This window comes from Hesperophylax consimilis, chromosome 31 (assembly GCF_061612785.1).
Source record: "Hesperophylax consimilis isolate HC1 chromosome 31, BYU_Hcon_1.0, whole genome shotgun sequence".
NCBI lineage: Eukaryota > Metazoa > Arthropoda > Insecta > Trichoptera > Limnephilidae > Hesperophylax > Hesperophylax consimilis.
In genome coordinates this window covers 9,446,663-9,467,104 of record NC_142866.1, presented here as the reverse complement: position 1 = coordinate 9,467,104, position 20,442 = coordinate 9,446,663, and the positions used below count along the sequence as shown (strand labels likewise).

Here is a 20,442-nt window from a genome sequence, read left to right as displayed (position 1 = left end):
TGCCGGTGGGGAGAGCAGTCTTGCTGTTGAACAGAATCAATTCGGATATCTTTAGCTGAATATATAATTTAATCTCATTTTATTCATATATAATTTAATCCTTTAACAAGCTCTATTGATGCTAATAATACGTTAGAAATGTACTTAAAAACGAAATAAAATGTAATTTTGTAATGTTTTTAAAGGAATAAATTAATTAAATTGGCTTATGAAAAAAAATTATGAGCACATAAATTTTGGAAAAATCAGTGGACTTTTTGGTAGTAGGGATACATATCGACTGTTGTTTTGTAAAAAACCTTCAAGCAACAAAATGAAAATTTTACAGGAGACGGTAAAAACGGATATTTTAAAAATCGTAAAACTAATTCAAAAGTTTATGTGAAAGTGGTTATTTGTTTTTTTTTTTAATTTTGATGTAAAATATTGCAATTCTGTTTATCAAAATGAGAGATTTAAGGGTTGAGTAATTTCATCCATTGTTTTCTTAAAATAACCTTAAAAAAAAATTATGAATAAATATAGTTTTTAGAATTAAAAATTTCATAATCAGCAAAAATTACTTTAACAATATCGTAAAGTAACATTGCAGACTATTTATTCTATATGAAACCAGTCAATATCAATTAATATTCATAACCTGAGGCATGTCAGAACTTGTTTCAAGTAATTTAAAACAAATTCATTAAAAAATAAATACATATGTCGTGCTAAATTGATAGAAATGTTAAAATATTTCATATACAATCCGCATTGTTCCCGAAATAAGTTTCTTTAGCTGTTTGGCTTTGAGATCATGAAAAAATCAATAAAATCGCCATTAGGTAAGGAGTATCTAGAAAATTGAACAAATCATTCATGGGAAAGAAAATCCACACACCATAAACTTGAATAACTTCAGAAATACATCATTATCTATGAATGCAGATACGCATGTAATCAATAACAGACTGGTGCTGAAGAATAAATTTTGTAAAAGCTCGCAAAGTTCACTATGATCGGGGTCGAATGACGAAGTTATTTCAAATTCGAAACCTAATATATTTCAAGAGTAAGCATCGATCGTATCATCTGATTTTTCCACACAGAATGGTGGAGGATGAGACCAAAAGCCGGTTTCCGTGCAGACGATGGAGGCCTCTCCTTGGAGGAAGAACGGGTCCTTGCAGCCATACTGCACCAGGTCACCTACTCCGTACATTCCATTCTTGGGGGGGACCACCCAGTTTGCCAAATGACCTTTCACGGGGAGAAGGGGTGGAGGACACTCCACAGCTGGAATGATTTAGTAAACAATTTTTTTTTAAATAGGTCAGAAAGTATAATTGTTTTGATTGCGTGGAATCATAAAAAAATATATTATTAATAACTCAGCTTTAAAAATGTGGTAATTCAGTGTTTCTCTAATGGTAGGTCGTGGTTCCAGACAGGCGGCAGAAGCAAATTGTTAAGTTGTTAAAAAAGGTCAATAAAAACAAGGATTTTTGGGTCACAACTACTTGGGGTGACCTGTGGCGTAGGTGTTTGTTACGCAATAAGTGGTTCCCTGGGCGGTGGTATTCACACCCGCCTCCCAATGTGAACATAAAACAGGACAAGAATCGATGATTTACGGGCACCATTCAAATGTTTAAAAATTCAAAATTGTGTTGGTGGTTGATTTAATGGTCATCAAAAGCGATGGATTTGAAAAATCTGTACCTCATATTGTTACATTGTTTTGTTAGTTTATGTTAAGATGGAACAGGTTATTTTTTCCTTCACCTTTTCTTCTATGTTCTGTTTTGTTATGGAATCACAGTACATACAGGGTCATGTTTATCTACCTAGGCAAGTGGGTGTGGTGCCGGACCATATGCCGTGGTGGTCGCAGTGCACAGCGGGGGCACCCTGCAGGCGATAGCCCCAGGCGCACCGGAAAACGGCGCGGCCTCCGTAGCTGGACTCATACTCTACGAGCTCCAGGGCGGGCTGCGGCCACGAGAGTCGTGCGCACACTATTTTCACGCATGACGGAGTCCCTGCCGACCAGTGTCCTAGAATTTAAGATGCTTTTATAAATACAATATTATATTTTAGATTGTCAACTTTACAGACAAACTGAACTATTTGGTTATAACCAGAGAAATTGAGAGAAGCACATTTGGATGGCTAATAATAGATGCCTTCAGCAAAATTAGACACATCCTGAAAAGCAGCAAGATAAATCAACACCGGTACTAAGCTTGTGGTGTGTAAGAAATATAAACAAAATTTTAATTTTGATCATTGTTAAAAGGCGCAAATATCAATTGCAGGTAAAACTCCACTTTGTATGTATGTATAATCTCAAAAGATCATTTAATATAGACATGTATGTAACAAAAGATTCAAAATAAAGGTCTTAATAAAAAAACAAAAAAAAAATTAACAGAGATAATAAATAAAAAAAGCTTACCTGAGCCTTGGCATGTCACATTGGCAGTACCATTGAGAACAAAGCCTATTGGACATGAAAATCTTACAGACTGTCCTAAATTTCTGCCCTCGGCCCACTGGGTCAGATGTGGTTCTGTTATTTCAATTGGTTCACAGTGTACACCTAGAATGAAGAATAAAACAAGCTTGTAATAATTCACAAATTACATAATTTTTTTAAACATCGACACGTGGAATTATGAATACTTACAGCCGTTGTTTGCAACTTTTAGAACGATTAATCTGAGGCTTCGATCAGCCAAGTGATTTGTTCAGCAACGTTCGATTCGCCTGTTTCCAAACATGTTTACCGTTGATTATCTCAAGTGGTCCCGCCCACTTTCATAGACAATAAAATGACATCAAAGTAAGAACTTTCAATGTTATAATTTATATTGACGAATTAATTATTGTATTTATTATTAATAAATATATTTTTATGATTACTGTAATACAAAAACCGATATTTAATATTTTTTTAAACAAACGTATGTTATATGTTAAAAAGAAAGTGTTAGCTTGTCTTTAATGCCACCGTGTCTTGGCTTTGAATATTTTTCACTCTGTCGACACTTTTTATAACTAGTCATTTACTGAGGCAAGCTTAATCCAGTAGTTTGGAATCCTTAAATTGGTTGATCACTCAGTCGTCACATTTCTGTTGGAAAGAGCGTAGTTGTGCGTTTGAGCAGTGTTGAGCCAAAATTTCGGCTCAACAGTTGATCAGTAGGATTGGGAAAAACGGCCGTCAATGGGATATTTTCACAAAGTATGAATACCATTCAAAATGTGGTGAAGATTTAAAGTATATTTTTCTGATTCTGATCATATTTAGCTGTTTTCCATCACATCACACCAATTACCTATCACAATCCCTTAAGTACATAAATTCAATGATGTGTCATTATAAAATTGAAAAAAAGACTCATAAATATATTTGTGAGATCTACCTGCCGTGAAAAGGGCGAAAGTTTTAAAATGGTGGCATAACTTACTGACAACCTGAATTGTGATACTATTAGTAACTCCGTGTGAGGTGGCGCAGGTGTAGATTCCAGAATCCTGCAGTTTCATGTAAGATAAAGTAAGCCTATAGTGAGAATTCTTCTCAAGGATGTCTTCAGACCAATCTAAAAGAAGGGAAGAAAAATACATATTTAGAAATATAATTTTTTAAGCCTGGTAAATTAAAATTACCACCACGTACCAACAATTAAGAAAACCCTTAGGTCATTAATTTTAACAGGTGTGCAAACACTGCTGGATTCCCAAATATTTTGGTTATTCCAATTCATAATGAATCATTTTTGAACATTTTAGAAATTTAAATGGGAGGGGATCAATAAAATCATATAAATAAGTCGTCGCCGTGTGGACATATCCACAGTTTGATAATGGCCTCAAAAGCCGAAACAGCTGTCACATTAAAAACTGTACAAATAACAGAAATACTTGCAGAACTTAATAATTATTATAAAATTATTTAATTTGATTTATTTTAAATTTATTTAAAAAAATTAAATGGAGTTCTACGAATTAAACACCAAAACAATAAATATGCAACTATGTTACAGCTTGACACAAATAGCCTTGCAGGTTGTCAAAGTAGGAACTAATGAAGGAACAAGGTATTTTTTAAATCTACACCACAGAATGTACTGTTAAAAATGTTCAATAATTGAATGCAATATTAGCGACTCTCAAATGAAAAATTGAAACAGAAAAATCATAAAAAGATACATATACATATCGTTATCTGATTTTCTGTTTCAAATTTTCATTTGAGAGTCGCTAATATTGTCTTCAATTATTAAACATTACAATTTGAGGTTTTACTTTAAGTTATTAAAAATTAAATATGTTCATCTGCTCTACCTTTTAACAGTCTTTGAAACCAAAATTTTCACTCTATAATTTAGGACCCACTCTAGAAAATCTAATTAGTATGAAACTTCACACATATCCCAAAGAATGTGCTGGACACGTAAAAATAATGCAAGATGGAAGCAACCCGTGACGGTTTTCTCTAAAGTGATTTTGTGCAGTCAGCTTGCATAAAAAAATAAGACTAACTTGTATTATAATTTTGCATGCTATTCAAATTTTGTGCTAAAAAATCAAACCCGCCCGTATTAATACTGCCCGAGAACGAATTAGAGATGAATCCCATTCGTTATTAGTTCATCGAATATGGGACTTTCTGTTCTAAGAAATAGTTGATACAAAGCATTCACGTGGCGCCTCAGCGGTTTACATGAGAGTGTTCAAACCTTAGAAATTTGTTAGCTGCTTTAGTGTGCAGCGTATATGAGATTTTTAATACTAAATTTAAACAGAATAGTATTTTGCAAGAATCAGTAGATTTTTTTTCTGTGATTATCAAGTTGTTTTTAAAATATGTTAATTACTGAAGATGTTACTTTATTACGTAAAAAAACTAACAGTCTTGCATAAATTGTGATTTTTAAAACAATGTTTTATAACCTATGACATTAGATTCATTAGCCACAGACACCTAAAGAAGCGTGAAATTGTTTTTTGTTGCTCGGTCGCTAACCTCTGGAGCAGTGATATGATAAAATTCTATTAGATCTTGGGAAAAATGTGTATAAATATGGAAAAGACTGACATTACTTTATATAGACGTGGGAATTTATATCTTCCTTTTTTATTCTCCGGTTGAACTCTTAATGAGATAGGCCACGAAACTGGAAGAAACTTAGAGGCCACTTAGAGGCCACTGGATGCAACCTAGAGGCCACTAGAAGCAAACCTAGAGGCAGTCCAAGGAAGTGGTGAACTGACTGCGTAGAAGAGGATTGGAGCAGGATAGAAAGGCCCGAGGACTGGAGATGAATAGCGAGGGACTGCACCCAGTGAAGAACATTTGTGGAAAAAACCAAATCCCACCCTGGAATGATGTCACTACTTAAGCGTGTTTAATTGAAATAAAGTTTATTAGACATGTATCTCACCAACTGCATGCTGTTGAAAGTTGGTTGTGGACGACCATTCGGGATTTCCATTTTTCCTAAGCACTATACAGTCCAGGAGGACTGTGGACTCTGGGTAAACAAATAGTTCACCCGAAGGCTCGATGGATGCCGATCCCACGGTCATCACAAACAATATGGTCGGTGGAGCGTCTTCTGTAAAAATGGACAATAAATTAATAATTAATACATTACAGTATTGAAAATAGATATCTGCTTTGTCGAGATAACAAAAATCAATGTCTTTTGCATGAAAAGTTATGGTATACCTGTGAAGTTGGTTAGCAGGGAAGTGGGCACACAAGATGGTAGCTTAGAGTTCCAGTCGCCGTTGCTGCAGCCGATATAGCTGTCTCCAAGTAACTTATACTTACCAACTTCTATGCATCTAGCTTGAATAATCGAACCGTGGGAAAACCTTGAATTTGGCTGGAAATAAAAAGTTTATTTCTAAATGCAAAGCATATTATACCATTGAAAGATAAGTCATGATGATGACGAATGCAGGAAATAAAGTTATCGAGAATATATTTTGGGTGTCAGAGATTTTCAAAATTATAATTTACATAAGATTACAAATATTAATAAGCCAACAAATTGAAAGATTGACAATGGATTAAGTGCAGCACAATGATTGCTGTCACTTTTGTACAACTCGGCCATAAGGAAAGTTTAACAACATTCAAAAAAGTGACAATGAAAAATGATAATGAATAAGTTAAGAAAAAATACACAAAACTTTATATGTCATTGGTCGCGCAGGTAGAGTTGCGGTGAACAACACATACTTGGAATATGTATTGTGTGAATAATACATTGTCTTGCTTATGTCTATTTTCTGTTATCAACGAGAAAAGGAACAAGTCGAGGGCTTAAAGTCAAATAACTTTAACTACAAAAAGCATACCAATAAACCGAGGGCTTAGTATAGGTATGTCTTTTTGTAGATAATTCTCTTTGACATTAAGATGTAAAATTATTTGTATGTTTTTTATAGATAACATTGTTTGACTTTAAGCCCTCGAAGTGTACCTACACCATGGAGGAAATATTATTACTTCAAGTTATAAACAATTATGTATTCCAACAGTTTGATGGAGTGTTCTGTGTATTATTTAAAAAATTAACTTTTTTCATTTTCACTAGAATTTAACTAGTGCAATAGTGTTGGACTCAACTCTGATTTCGATACCAATAAGTTAGTGTAAATGATTTAACTTACAGCAATACTTCTGTTCCTAAATGTTAGGAATAAGTGAGTGTTGTCTGAGTGTGGCAAAGTGCATTCTCTGAATATAGGTTGAAATCGTCCTTCTGAAAAAAAACCAAGAACTTTTACTACTACATACTTAAAAAGTATATTAAAATGACAAAAGACGCATTCAAGTGCTTACAGTAAAGACGCATAGATGTTAACAGAAAAGCTATAGAAACTTATGTAAACAAGCAGATCATATTTAAGTGACGCAAAATTGACAATTATTACATATGCGGCGCTATACAAATTATTATTATTACTAGATGAACATCTTAAATTATGCAATGCAAACTTTCAAATCTGTATATAAGGAAATGTTCAAGTGATACCTTCATTGATTGCACATAGCGGTCCCACCCACTGTCCGTCAATACATTTGATCTTACATATTACTTTTTCTTGCAGAGGTCCTACAATACCAGGAAACTTTATCTATTGAAAGGGAGAGAAAATGATAAATGTTTTTTTTTACAATTTTTTAAATAAAATACTTACAAACTTACAAATAATATTAAAGTATAAAAATATTATTGCTAAGAAGCATTGGATTAGATTCTATTATTGGATTCTATCACTTTTGAAGTGAAATGCAAAAGCTTGATTCTTTTTCATTGCTTGAATAATTCTTACTACTGCGATCTGCGATTGACTGTGATTTTGAAGAAGTACCTACACAGTGAAATTTTTAAGAAGACTGTTTAAAGAGGGCAGTGAGATTGTGAAAAAATTCAAAATGGCGGACATACAGATAGCTGCCATATAGAATTGCTAAATAATAAGTGACAAATATGTGACAAAATCTATCATTTTTGAATTGGTGAACATTTTCCCACTCCAGTCCAATCCAATTCAATTCCTTCTATGCTCCCTTCAGCCTCATAATAATATTACCTGTTATTTGGGGATGCCATAGTTCCACTGGCTCCGAACAGTTGTGAGCTGTTGAAATTCTTGTGGAGTATTAATTTAATTTTAATTCTAGATCAAATTTTCCTGTAAATTTGAGGATTCCAAAACAAAAACCGACCAGCTTAACCGCAGTAGCAGGTGTTAAGCTGCCCGAGTATTTACCTAATAACTAAACCATGAGTGATCAGCATCCTTTACTTGTGGTTTTTCACAAAAATGCCACTATACATAAAATTCTGCATACTAACACAAAAAATAATTCCTCATAAAGTGGCTATACTATTGTAATTATTCATTATCATATAAATATGAAAACGTAAACAGAAATAAATGTTGATGGTGTTTCAGTCTGTAATAAATCAATCTTATTCACCTCGGACACTGATGTGAAATCTGATTGGAAATGAGATTTGTCCAAGTCCGTTCCGTTTACCACCATATCAGGAATGGAGCACTTGAATTGGTCTGTAAATAATAAGGAAGTTGCTTCATATATTCATAAATAATGAAATACAAAAACCATACTAATTTTCATCCAATTATGATGTATTTTTGTAACTTTGGGGGAAATCGCCCCGCAGCCTCTGGAAAGCCATAGGTCGCAATACACAATAATAATAAACATTTATTCCTAAGGGTAGAGGGATGTGCAATTATAGAAACTATTATAGTTCACTAAATGAAGGAAAATGTATGATATATATTTTTTTTCTCGGAATAAGAGTAAATTTTTACCATCTTCGACAACTGTAGAATTTGGAGAAGGGGTGGCTATTGTGACGTTGTCTTCTGCCAATATGTTGAAGACGCAAATATAAAAATATACTAAAATTGTGTTGAGATACATTTTCGAAATAAGGGGAAAGCAATTAAGCTTCGCAATTGTCCTTTAGTCTAGTCCAGGATATTTTGAACAGCCGGAACTTCTGGTCAGATGATCAAAACCACGCAACTCATCACTAAGAGCAAAATCAAAATATTTAGATTCGCGGAATATCTTGTTTGACAGGACATTCCTTCGGCCACAGATATTTTTCTATCGATTTCTCAAGATATGAAATTGGCGAGATGGTCACGATAATCCGAAATTATTTATTTCAAAATCCGCACAACCGAAAACCAAATGCACCATTATAACAATAATGTAATATTGTAAACTGATTCCGATTATATAAAATCAATAACGATGCACCTGCGCTGAGATAATATCTTTAAAACACATCCACTGCATTTCGGCTCCAAAACCCTCTGGTTCAAAAACAATTACAATAAACATATTTTATTTTGGTGTATTAATATAAAATTACTTAACGAATATTAGCTTTCCCTCCAGATGTTTAAAATGATCAATCAGAAGGCAAATGATGGAATAAATAAATCTATTTATTGAATTAATATCATCATAAACACATCGTTACGAGGATTACAATAAAATATGGACCCATGAATAAACCTATTTAAAATTTAATTTTGTCTTTCATAGGTACAATGTAATACAAATATGGACTTAAATATTTTAATAATGAAATATTTCATCTATCACGGCATTGTCCTTTTTAAACTAAGACGTAGGGTAAACCTCGTGAAAAAAGGCTTTAAGAATTTAAACCATTCTTTAACGACTTGCAGTATTGAACATAATATTTTATGCAATTTGCAGATCAATATTACAGGTCTCCAAATAACACTAAATAATTAAAACATTGATAATACACATTACAGTATGTAGCTAGGTACCTACTCAGCGAAAAGACACAACAAACCCCGAGTTTTTAATGACGTTAGACTTTGTTGTCATCAATTTCTAAGAATTTATGGTTTCGCTTATGACGTTTGTCACAGTAAAGTTTGATGACAGTTTTTTTTAATATTATTGTTGTGTCTAGACGTGGGTCGTAACGTCATTTTCAAGAAACGTAACGAAACAAGTTTCTTGGTCGGCGTAACCTGTTTCAAAACGGTTATTTTTGTAACTAGTTATTTTCATTCACTTACCCGTCCTCGCGTGACAAATGTCAACCATGTACATGTGTTGGCCCCGCGTTTGGCGTGTCTCCCGAGTCGGACTAATTAATTAATTAGTTCCGACTAATCACGAATAATATACAATGGTTATTGATATTTACAGTTTATTTGCACGTTATATTTACTGTTTATTTACACCTTTTCATCGTTTTCACTGATATCTATCATCTACCCCATCTCCTTCCCCTCCCTACTACCTTCAGCCTCACAACTCACAACATACCTCAATTGGGGGTGCCATAGTCGCACTGGCTCCAGACGGGAGCTTTTGGGACTCTTGTGCGGTATGATGATGGACACTGTAACGCTGTCCGAAACGTTGGCTAAAGAAGGGGGTAGCGCTACATGGTATACCCCAAAAATAAATTGTTTCGCACTGGCTCCAGACGGGAGCAGTTGGGACTCTTGTGCGGTATTCGCTCGGCTGCCCGGGAGGTGTATTTCCAATCCCTTTCACGTTTCAGTCGCGCTAAAATTATTTAATTATTTTCAATGTAAAACAAAACATTGGAGGTAATAAAAGCGGTCTATCCTCTCTGCTTACCCTTCTATAATTACGGTCGTCACCCTCATACAAACAGATTTATTTTTTATTTATTTATTACATAAGATACATTTATAAGCAAAAATAACATAATAATATTTCAAAATAACTGTCAATATTAAAATGTGTACAAGTGTTATAGATAGAGCAACGAAACGCGTAGGCGACTGAAACGAGGACTAATGGTGATTTATATGCATAACATAACAATACCGCCGACTACCGCGTTACATTACGAAACGCGGCGTTACTGAAACGCGGCAGAGATTGGAAATACGCGGTCGCATGCGAAACGACCGAAACTAGTCTCACATATGCATAACAAATAACAATCCGTCCCGCCGACGGCGCCGACTACCGCGTTACGTTACGAAACGCGGCGTTACTGAAACGCGGTCGCATGCGAAACGGCCGAAACTACTTTACATCACACCCAACACCAAATAACGCATTTACAAAAATAACTACTTGTAATTTTATCGAGACTAGTTATTTCCGTTACATCGACGAAACTAGTTATTGTATCTAGTTACGTTAAATAACGCTCACTCCTAGTTGTGTCATTAGTTTCGCCGGCTTTTGCGATAAGATCTAAAATAGCAGTTGAATTTTTTAAATAATGAAGGAAGTTAACCTCCTTTTGATATTGCTATTATTTTATCTAAATTCTAATGTTTCATGCGAAGATTCCGTAAATAATTCGCAAAAATGGCCCACGGTTTTAATGTGTGTACTTGCACGAAACAAAGGTCACATTTTGCCCTATTCCATGAGCTTGTTATCAAAACTAGATTACCCCAAAGATAGAATAGCCATGTGGTGAGTTCAGTTTATGTTATTAGTTATTATTCAATATTTCAACTTACAATAATAACACATCATTCATTCAATTACTGCCCCCCTATATGCTGCCTATTTTAATTAACACTTTCAGTACCTAGTGTATTGATTCAATAATACCTACTTTATGTTAAGAGATTATTCGATTGGAATTAAATGCTAACTATCTTTTCAATTGATATGGGTAAAATATTTCTTTCGGGATAAAATAAATATAAATTGACAATGAAAACTTATCAATTTTGAGTGAAGTGAGTGAAAACACATTTGGATGGAAATATGAAAAAAACTATACAAAAATGGGAAAAAACTATGGGTTAAAAACCATATTTTTTATTCCACGGGAAGTATTATTTTCTCCCTGCATTTATATTACTGTTAAAGTATTTATTTTTAATTCCGATTATTCTAACTATCTCGCTAACTTCCGCAGCTGTAGGAAGAGAGGCTGAAACACCACACAATTCTGTCTTGGAAAAAAAAAAAAACTTTCTTTTTTTTCTTCACCGCATGCTTCAATCACATTTTATTTTAAATTGTATTTCTTTGACAATTTCTTCCATCTACTTATGCATGATGTACGCGTATTCACATCCTCCTTTCCTTTACTTGTCCAACCCATCTAAGCCTCCCTTTCTTAATCTTCTTCATTCTCCTTGCATTATTTTTGGATTTCCTCATTGGTAAAACGGGCACTGGACATAGACCAGGACTAGTACTAGGATAGTATCGTTATGTTGACCATAGTATTGAAATTTCTCCGAAACATGAATGGCCCTCCACTATCTCTTAAACTCTTCTGCGAGATGGTGCCACTTTAGTTAATAGTTCGCATACCGATCATTCCAGCATGAGCTTTAAAATTGTTGGTTGCTAGTATCTACTAATATCCTTTACTCTGTATTGCTAAAGGTCTACCTGATCTGACGTAGAAGTAGGGGTTAGTGATAGACTGGCAATATTTTTAGCGCTATCAAGACTTTTTGTGGGTACCAGTAGTCATTATGTATGCATGCAACAGAAAGAGATGTTGCAACGTACCCCTCGGTGAAAGGGCTTTATACACATTCATTCATTCTTTATTCTTTATAACGTTGTAATATTTCCAGGATTCGAAGTGACCATAACCAAGATAACACTGCTGATGTGCTAAGGACATGGTATGAAGGCTCCAAACCCTTGTACCACAATATAGACATGGATATAAGAGATGGCATTCCTATTAACTTTCCCGATGAAGAGAATCTTTTGCACTGGTCTGACGACCGTTTCAGCCATGTCATGGCACTCCGAACGGAATGCCTTAATTACGGACGGAAAACGTGGGCAGATTACGTATTTGTAAGTATGCCCTAACACCTCCAGAAGAATGAGGTTGAAATGATTTGAAACTAACATTCTCATAATTGGTGCTGCAGTTGGAATGACTACCAATGGTAAAAAATTCAAGTTATTCTTTCAATTGGTGCTGGTTATTTACTGCGATCTATTTCATTTTCTGCGACTTTGTCTTTCAGTACTGACGTGTCATTATATTATGTCATTTTTATTTATCTGGTTTTCAATAATTATGTACTGTGTATTAAATGATTTTGAAAGCTAGCAACAGCAGTTACTCACTATTGGATGTATATTTTCAATTAAAGTACACAATTTTTTAAATATTATTCTTGAATTAGATCACTTCTATATGTGCTCTAATACAAAATACTAACAACATTACATAACTCGTCAATATCTAGAATGTTACATTCCTGATATGGGTTATGTCTGCATTGCGTCTTCTATTAACTTCTCTGGCTTATTTTTTTGGTTTTGCGAACAAAGAGCTATTATCCGTAGAGTCAATTTGTTCGCTTTTGGGAACAGCTCATGTGGTCTCAAAGAAATCATTGTGTCTCTCTTACTGTCATGGTGAGAAATATGATGTAAACGGCGTTAGAAAGGGAAAACACCATGCTTTATATTCAAATCTAGAAGTTAACCACAGAAGAATTAAAATGTATACCTATGTGAAATTGTTACAACTACAATATGAGAAAAATTTCTGAAACTTTGTGAATTCTTTATTCATTTTTTAATATGAAATGACAATAAAATTTGGTGAGAACAATGTTTATAAAACATTTGTCTAACGAAATGTGAGGTTTTTTTTCATTATCAGTAATTCTAGTTCAGTGTTAAATGTAAGGTAATCGATTTTTTTAAACTTTGTTTTGTTTGTATTTAAAATTCTAATATTTAAAAAATTATATATTTTTTTTTATAATAAAATTTAAAAGCATATTTCTTCGGATTTTTTTCTTAAAATTATTTTGTTTTCAAATAAATTCAGAAATATTCCATTTATTTGGTTTTATTGCAAAGCGGAAATGCACACAAATTGTCCGACCTTCTGACAGTGTCTTTGAAATATAACAGTCAAGATGCCAGAATCCTGAGGGATTAATGAAAACGGCTTACTATTTTTTTGATCATTGTGTTTAAATGATTTAGCCATAAATGATTAAGGTTGAATGTTTATTAACGTTTTCCCAGGTGTTTAGATGTAATACGATGCATTTTTTTTTAATAGATATGGTAGTTAGTCCCAGAATTTCTGAACTGAAATAAATCCCGACTTCTCTTCTTACTTACTTTTACTTTATTTACTAAATTCTTTAAAATACATAAGTTTTTTTATTCATTATGATCTGGACATTTGAACTAAGTACATACTAATATTCTGATTGATAAAATTATTTAATGAAACAAAAAAAATTACTTTGTTTAAAATCACTCATCTTTCAGGTGATTTAAACAAGATATTGTTTTATTTCACATTAGTTCATTCAACTCTGAACAATATTTATAATTTTTTTCATATTCATCATTTACAGTATTCAATAAATTGTGGAGGCGTTGTCATATATAATGTATATTTTTTTTTGCTTTTTCACCTAATGTCTAAACCAATTGCGATTGCATTCTGCCCCAATTTTCCATAACTCTAATTATGAATTGATATCGTATTATTAATTGTACCATTGGTAAAATTATTGCTAACTATCAATTCCCAAAATGATCCTTTCAAAAAATCTTAGTTAGATTTAATTTTATTTTTGCAGATGCTGGATGCTGATGTCTTTTTGACTGAACCACAAACCTTAAAAGATCTTGTTCAGATGAATTTGGATATTGTATCACCTATGTTAAAGTCCGACAGTCTATATTCCAATTTTTGGTATGAATATATTTTGTTTACTTTCCATTGTTATTACCGTAGATAATGTAAATTATTATTATTATATTTTTAATAATTTTTTTCCTAATTTGTTTGGTCGGCAGCTTTTACACATACAATAATATTTTGCGATTTCGGCACTTTACCTGATTGCTGAATTTGTTTGGTTCAAGCCTGTGACAGATCACGCTATGTTCTTGTGGCTTGGCCGATTTCAGCATATCGCTCGCTATACATTACCATTGGGATTGTATGGTGAGCGATGTACTGAAATAGGCCAAGCCATGACGCGTGTGGCTTAATCTGTCAGCCCCATTACTGGAATTATTGATTTACCCAAATTGTTGCATGGAAATGTCATATTACTTGAGTTGCAGGAAAACTGGAATTATCTGATTACTGAAATTTATTGATAAATCAACAGTGATAATTTTGATGTACATAATTCTTTTGTGCATTTGCACCAGATAATTTGTATTTGCTCAATGCAGATAGTGCCGGATTAGTAAGATCCTACTTCTGTAGTATGGTGGGAGGGTCATAGGGGACATTCTAGCCAGTCTAGTGCCACAGGAGTTACTCTGTGAGCCTCATCAATCCCGCTGAGAATAAGTGGAACGGGCATACGTTGACCACGTGTTCAGTGGTCTACATCCCGCCGCAAGGGTATGAGACAATGTATAAATGTGAATGAAGCAAGGACTGTCAAAACCAAGTTGTTTGGTGGTCCATCCTCTCTGCCCACCCCTGGGGGTAAATAATGTTTTGGCGTATTTAGTTAGATAGTTCTACTGTACCTTTGTTTCAATGTCTTGTATAAACTGTCAATTTACTTAAAGCTATTTGAGTATGTATTTACCTAATTTTTCGATTTGTTTCAGGTTTGGCATGACCCATTCTTACTACTACAGGAGAACCACAGAGTACAAGACGACTTTATTCCGTGAAGAAATAGGATGTTTCAAAGTGCCAATGATACATTCTGCAGTGTTGATCAACTTGAAGAGAACTGCCTCTGATTCTTTGACATATATTCCGAAGAAAATTCCCAACTACAAAGGACCATACGATGATATCATAGTGTTTGCCTTGTCGGCCAATATGTCAGGTAAAAACAAGAAAACACATATAATTTTAATCATTTTTTAATTTATTTTTCAACACAGTAAAGACATTTATCATAAAAATGTTCAACACAGTAACGACATTTATAATCTCATTGTTAAGCAGTACAATTCCTAATATATTTATTTTGAAACATAATATTATTCCTACCCATAGACATATGAATATTAGTAGACCTGCCCTAAGTGATTAAAAGCGTATTATTCCCCACTCCCCATACCGGTTCCATTGGAGCCGGCTGGGCTCGCGTATGGCTTCCCGTGAATCTTGAGAATGTGACGTCATCATTCTTGTTCGAACTAGCGTCGAGCTATGGTCGAGGCATTTTATGAAATAACACGGCAAAATAGTGGCTTGTGATATGAAAACTTGTAAAAATAGATGTGAAAAAGAGAATAAACCCAATTGTCGTATTACATTCTATATGTAAGCATCATTTTAAGCTTATTCACATCGTATAATATGAATCAGTTGTAGAAACATATACTATCACATCGAGATACATCTGGTCGAATGTAGCGATTCTCAAGTGTGCGCATCGTTGTTACTGGGAAGTAAATTATGAACACTTATAAAAGTGTCTTAACTAAATACGTAAACAAAATATTCGACTCTGAAAATAGAAGAAATTTTTTTTGCCGAATTTGGACTTCGCAAATTTGTTCATAACGTGGCGAGTAATTTGCGCTCCCATGTAAAAATGTCTATTCATTCAAAAACAGATTTTACTTTTAAGAACTAAATGGTGATATTAAAATGCGAGATGCCTATATACTGTCAGATTGATTTATTGACGAATCACAGTCAGCTTTACCCCCTTCGTTCTTCAACAGTTGATTTTACCCCTCACCTTTAATTTCTAGTCTATATATTCTTATGTCTGTGTTCCTACCCCTGCAGAACTGGTTGTGAACATTCAGGAAAAACATCCTAGATGCGACTAAATCTTTTTCTGTTTCAAATTTTCCTTTGAGAGTTGCTAATTTTGTTTTCAATGATTAAAATAATTTTATTAAGATTTTTTTTGCTAATTAATATGATTATAAAAAAAACAATTGTCATTTACACATTCTTCTATGGATACAAAAAAAATATATTTACTGTTTTTGTCGTCAGATATTTAATTGGTGAATATCTAGTACACAGACTCTTCAAATGTTAGATAATGTTACAAGAATGTTACATAGTTGTGTAATGCAAACTGGAAATTGAGAGAAAATGTAATTTAATATGTTATTATAATATGTACCTACTTAGAAAGTATTTTTATGTATTTTTCTTAATACACATAACATAGCTTATTTCGTAGTACATTATGGTAAGTATACATTTGCGAACTGAAACGCGAACCAAGCCACGAATTACGGGAAAGGAACGAAGCAACTGCAAGCGGCGTTTCGCATCCTTTGTTTCTTTCCCATGAGTGGAGGTTCAGTTCGCAGTTCAACCCGCGTATGTATATGTAGAATTACATATCTTATATTTCGTAATACATTGTAACATAATTATGATATACATACATACAATGAAATGTATGTTCTACCATGGAGTTTAACAATACATATATAAAATCGGAAAATACCAATTTTTTTCTTAATACATAATACATAGCTTATTCCGAAGTATATTACATAGCTTATTTCGTAATACACTGCAACATAAATATGGTATTCAATGTAATGTATATTCTAACAAAGATTTTAACAATAAATGATATCGAGACAATACCAAGTTATTTGTCTTAATGGTATTGAATATTTACAAAAAAGGATTAAATAATTTCATTTTTATTGTTGTGTGCAATAAGCTTTTGATATCCTATCAGAACTGGCTAAAATATTTAATAAGCTCTTGGCTGATGGTACCATAAATATTGACTAGAATTAACGCTATAAACATATTGTTATTTTACTCTTCAAGTTGACTTTTTACATAGTTGTAGGACATTCTTAAATATAGTAAAACAAGTAATAATTTAATTATTAATACTTAAATTAATTTCTGAAATTTGTTTTTCATCTTTTACAAGTAAATAAATATTGGCGTACTTTGAGTGAGTAAGTTGCGCTTTAGATCCCTGTCCCAAAGCAAACACATATTAATTTTTCGAAGAAAGATTCTTCTAACCGGTTATCACTTTGTGATGGCATTATTTATTTTATTAAAAAGACAAATAATTTATTTTATGTCACTTTATTTTTATATACACAATATTCCTACATGTTTTGTGAACTATGTTCGCTTCATCAGCAGTAAATGTACATTAGAGTTAAAAATTTAATATTGTTATTAAGTAAACTAAGTTTTTTGTCTTTTAATAAAACAAATATAAATATGTTTATATTGTGATGTATGTGATCAGGAACATAAATATATATTGTGATTTATGTGATTAGGAACATTAATATAATATATTGTGATGTTTGTGATCAGGAACATTAATATATATATTGTGATGTATGTGATTAGGAACATTAATATATATTGTGATGTATGTGATCAGGAACATTAATATATATTGTGATGTATGTGATCAGGAACATTAATATATATTGTGATGTATGTAATCAGGAACATTATTAAATAGTTCTACAAAATATTCTAAAAAAGATATATTAAAAGATCTTATTCTCTAACATGTTTTTGTTGTTGTAATTTTAGGTTAAGATGCGATAAAGATATTTAAAAATACATTTACACTAGGCCTACCCTAGTTTTCCTAAAAAAATGTGGTGTTCAACATACAGCAAGTTCTTAATTATGTATTTGTAAATTCTTAAATTCTTAACACAATATTTATTTTTGTATTACAGGTCTACCGCTACATGTATGCAACACAAAGAAGTACGGTTATATAACAGCTCCACTAGATATGAAAGACTCGCTAGAGATGGACGACATTACAAATTTAAAGCTGGACTCCATAACTGAAGACTGTTTCATCCAAGCCGACAAGGCTTTTGATAAATATGTGACTCTGCCGATGACGGATAAGATGGGCTTTGACCAGGTTTACATGATCAATTTGCAACGCCGGGCGGATCGTAGACTAAAGATGGAACAGTCTTTCCGTGAACTTGGCCTTGAATATACAATGGTTAAGGCTGTCGACGGAAGGTGAGTGAAATCTATACTACTTGATCTGTATAACACAGAAATTCATTTGCGATCAATTCTAACGTCTCCATCACACTCTCGGTGCCAAATAGTCATTTTTTATAGTGCTTCGTACATGTTTGTTCATCAAGTCAAAGGACCATCGGCGTTTATTTATTTAGTTTTTATATATTGTTTTGAAATAACTTAATCATATATAAAGATTGCAGCCAGTAAAAATATGCAGTGATAAAATGCAGATATTGTTGGTAGTTCTTATTCGAAGTATGATACAGTTAAAAATTATCGAAGGAGATAGGGTCCCATTAGCTCAGTTGATCGAGCAGTGTCCCTGCAAGGCGAAGGACCTGGGCTCTCCTAATCCTAGATGCGACCGTATCTTTTTCTGTTTCTAATTTTTATTTAAGAATCGGTAATACAGTCTTCAATAATTAAATATTTATTTTTTACGTAATTGTAAAAAGCATTCACTTTGTCGCTCATCATAATTTATAATAAAAACACATAAATTTGTTTTTGACCACGATAGTTTTATTTTCACTCTACCGGTTTCGGAAGATCCCTTCCTTCGTCAGGAGAATATTTAAAACTGATCTACTACACAAAATATTGACACATAAAATAAATTTTATGTGTCAATATTTTGTGTAGTAGATCAGTTTTAAATATTCTCCTGACGAAGGAAGGGATCTTCCGAAACCGGTAGAGTGAAAATAAAACTATCGTGGTCAAAAACAAATTTATGTGTTTTTATTATAATTTATTTTTTATTTATAAAATACATGATTTTGTATTGGCTTACATGGCTTTTGGCTGTGGATGGAGAAATATTGTGGAAGGGGTTACAGGGAAGAACAACAACATGCTGCATTTGTTAAATGTCTCGGCGATACAATTCGCCAAGAGTATACAGCAAGCATGAAATATTGTTTTATAAAATTAGAGAATTTTTGGACAGTTGAAAGTTATAGAATTTGATTTAACTTGGAGATCAAACTTGTGTATGTGCCGTGTGTATTATCCTTGATAAGTAACATCACTATTGAAAATAACTTTTAAAGTTTTAAAATACCTTTATAACTTTTTATTAAAAACTGGGTCGGTTTCACATAACGACAGTCCTCTTCAGATTGGTACAATTTGCACTAAATTTATGATATATATGAGTCGTATACATCACATTATGACTTTTGTTTATTGTTGGCGGAGCGTCTTTATTACATTTGAATATAATTTCTGGGAGATGGGTTACATTATGTTAATAATAGCATTATATAAAACATTTTTATCTAATGCTATTGTTGTTTTGAGCACAGCAGTAGTTTTGTCCTCCAAATATTTATCTAGTCTCATTGCTCTTGCATTACATTTCATATAAATATTATGATACATATTCATTTCTCATATTTTTAGGGTGTTAACTACTTCTTTCTGTGTTCCAATTGGATGAATTGAAGACTTATGAAGTAATGTACTAAATAGTAAATTAATTTTATAAGACAATAATGTAATTTATGCAATCTTTACTATGGTACGACTTTAAATATACATACCTAGATTTAATAAGTTTGCCGCTGCTTTAAAAGTATTCTACAAGTTACATAAATTGTACATTTATGAGAAAGCCAGTACTTTCTATGTTTCTAAAAAACAACATACATATTATGTTGTTACACACAATTTTTTTTCTTGCTTAAAATTATACCTACATTTAACAGCACACAGTAAAATAGAAAAATAAGGTATATTCTTTTATATTTTTTTAAAAGAATGATATACATTCCCAGGTTAAGTTAATAAGTATAACTTGAATATAAAATATCTCCTACTACCATCACACTTAGTGGAAATATTATTTGTGTTGTGATGGAGGACTTGAAACTTCAAAAGAATTGAACTCACAATGCCTGCAACTCAGCCATTAACTGGACAATTATATATTATGTTCATG

At 32.8% G+C, this 20,442-nt stretch overlaps 2 protein-coding genes across 4 annotated transcripts in view; one reads left to right on the top strand and one right to left on the bottom strand.

Annotated features, from left to right (window-relative positions):
• Window positions 1-618: 618 nt before the first annotated feature.
• hig (locomotion-related protein hikaru genki) lies at window positions 619-8,764 on the bottom strand. 2 transcript variants are annotated; one of them, XM_089649822.1, is made up of 10 exons: window positions 8,353-8,764; window positions 7,991-8,082; window positions 7,038-7,140; window positions 6,673-6,764; window positions 5,720-5,879; window positions 5,433-5,606; window positions 3,453-3,587; window positions 2,438-2,581; window positions 1,827-2,036; window positions 619-1,275 (listed from the first exon to the last, which is right to left on the bottom strand). In XM_089649822.1, exons 1-10 carry the CDS (start codon window positions 8,462-8,464, stop codon window positions 1,046-1,048), a joined length of 1,452 nt encoding a protein of 483 aa, XP_089505948.1. In that variant the 5' UTR covers window positions 8,465-8,764; the 3' UTR covers window positions 619-1,045. The 2 variants fall into 2 exon arrangements, with proteins under 2 accessions (XP_089505948.1, XP_089505949.1); XM_089649823.1 differs by having other exon boundaries at window positions 5,433-5,603.
• A 683-nt stretch (window positions 8,765-9,447) lies between these two features.
• Window positions 9,448-20,442, top strand: part of LOC149409422 (glycosyltransferase 25 family member) — a 49,410-nt gene continuing 38,415 nt past the window's right edge. The window contains exons 1-6 of one of the 2 annotated variants that reach the window (XM_089649821.1): window positions 9,448-9,500; window positions 10,749-11,005; window positions 12,136-12,367; window positions 14,134-14,249; window positions 15,131-15,357; window positions 18,188-18,491. In XM_089649821.1, the coding sequence (XP_089505947.1) occupies window positions 10,806-11,005; window positions 12,136-12,367; window positions 14,134-14,249; window positions 15,131-15,357; window positions 18,188-18,491 (1,079 nt within the window). In that variant the 5' untranslated portion in view covers window positions 9,448-9,500; window positions 10,749-10,805. The other variant, XM_089649820.1, reaches the window with a different exon arrangement.

Bases quoted from the DNA above. Each gene is read 5' to 3' on its own strand.
- hig (XM_089649822.1), bottom strand. From the start codon at position 8,464: ATGTATCTCAACACAATTTTAGTATATTTTTATATTTGCGTCTTCAAC. The intron at 6,765-7,037 runs GTATCACTTGAA...GTTTTTTTTCAG, and splicing joins GCTATGTGCAATCAATGAAG to AAGGACGATTTCAACCTATA. The intron at 3,588-5,432 runs GTGAGATACATG...CCCTTCTTTTAG, and splicing joins CTTTCAACAGCATGCAGTTG to ATTGGTCTGAAGACATCCTT.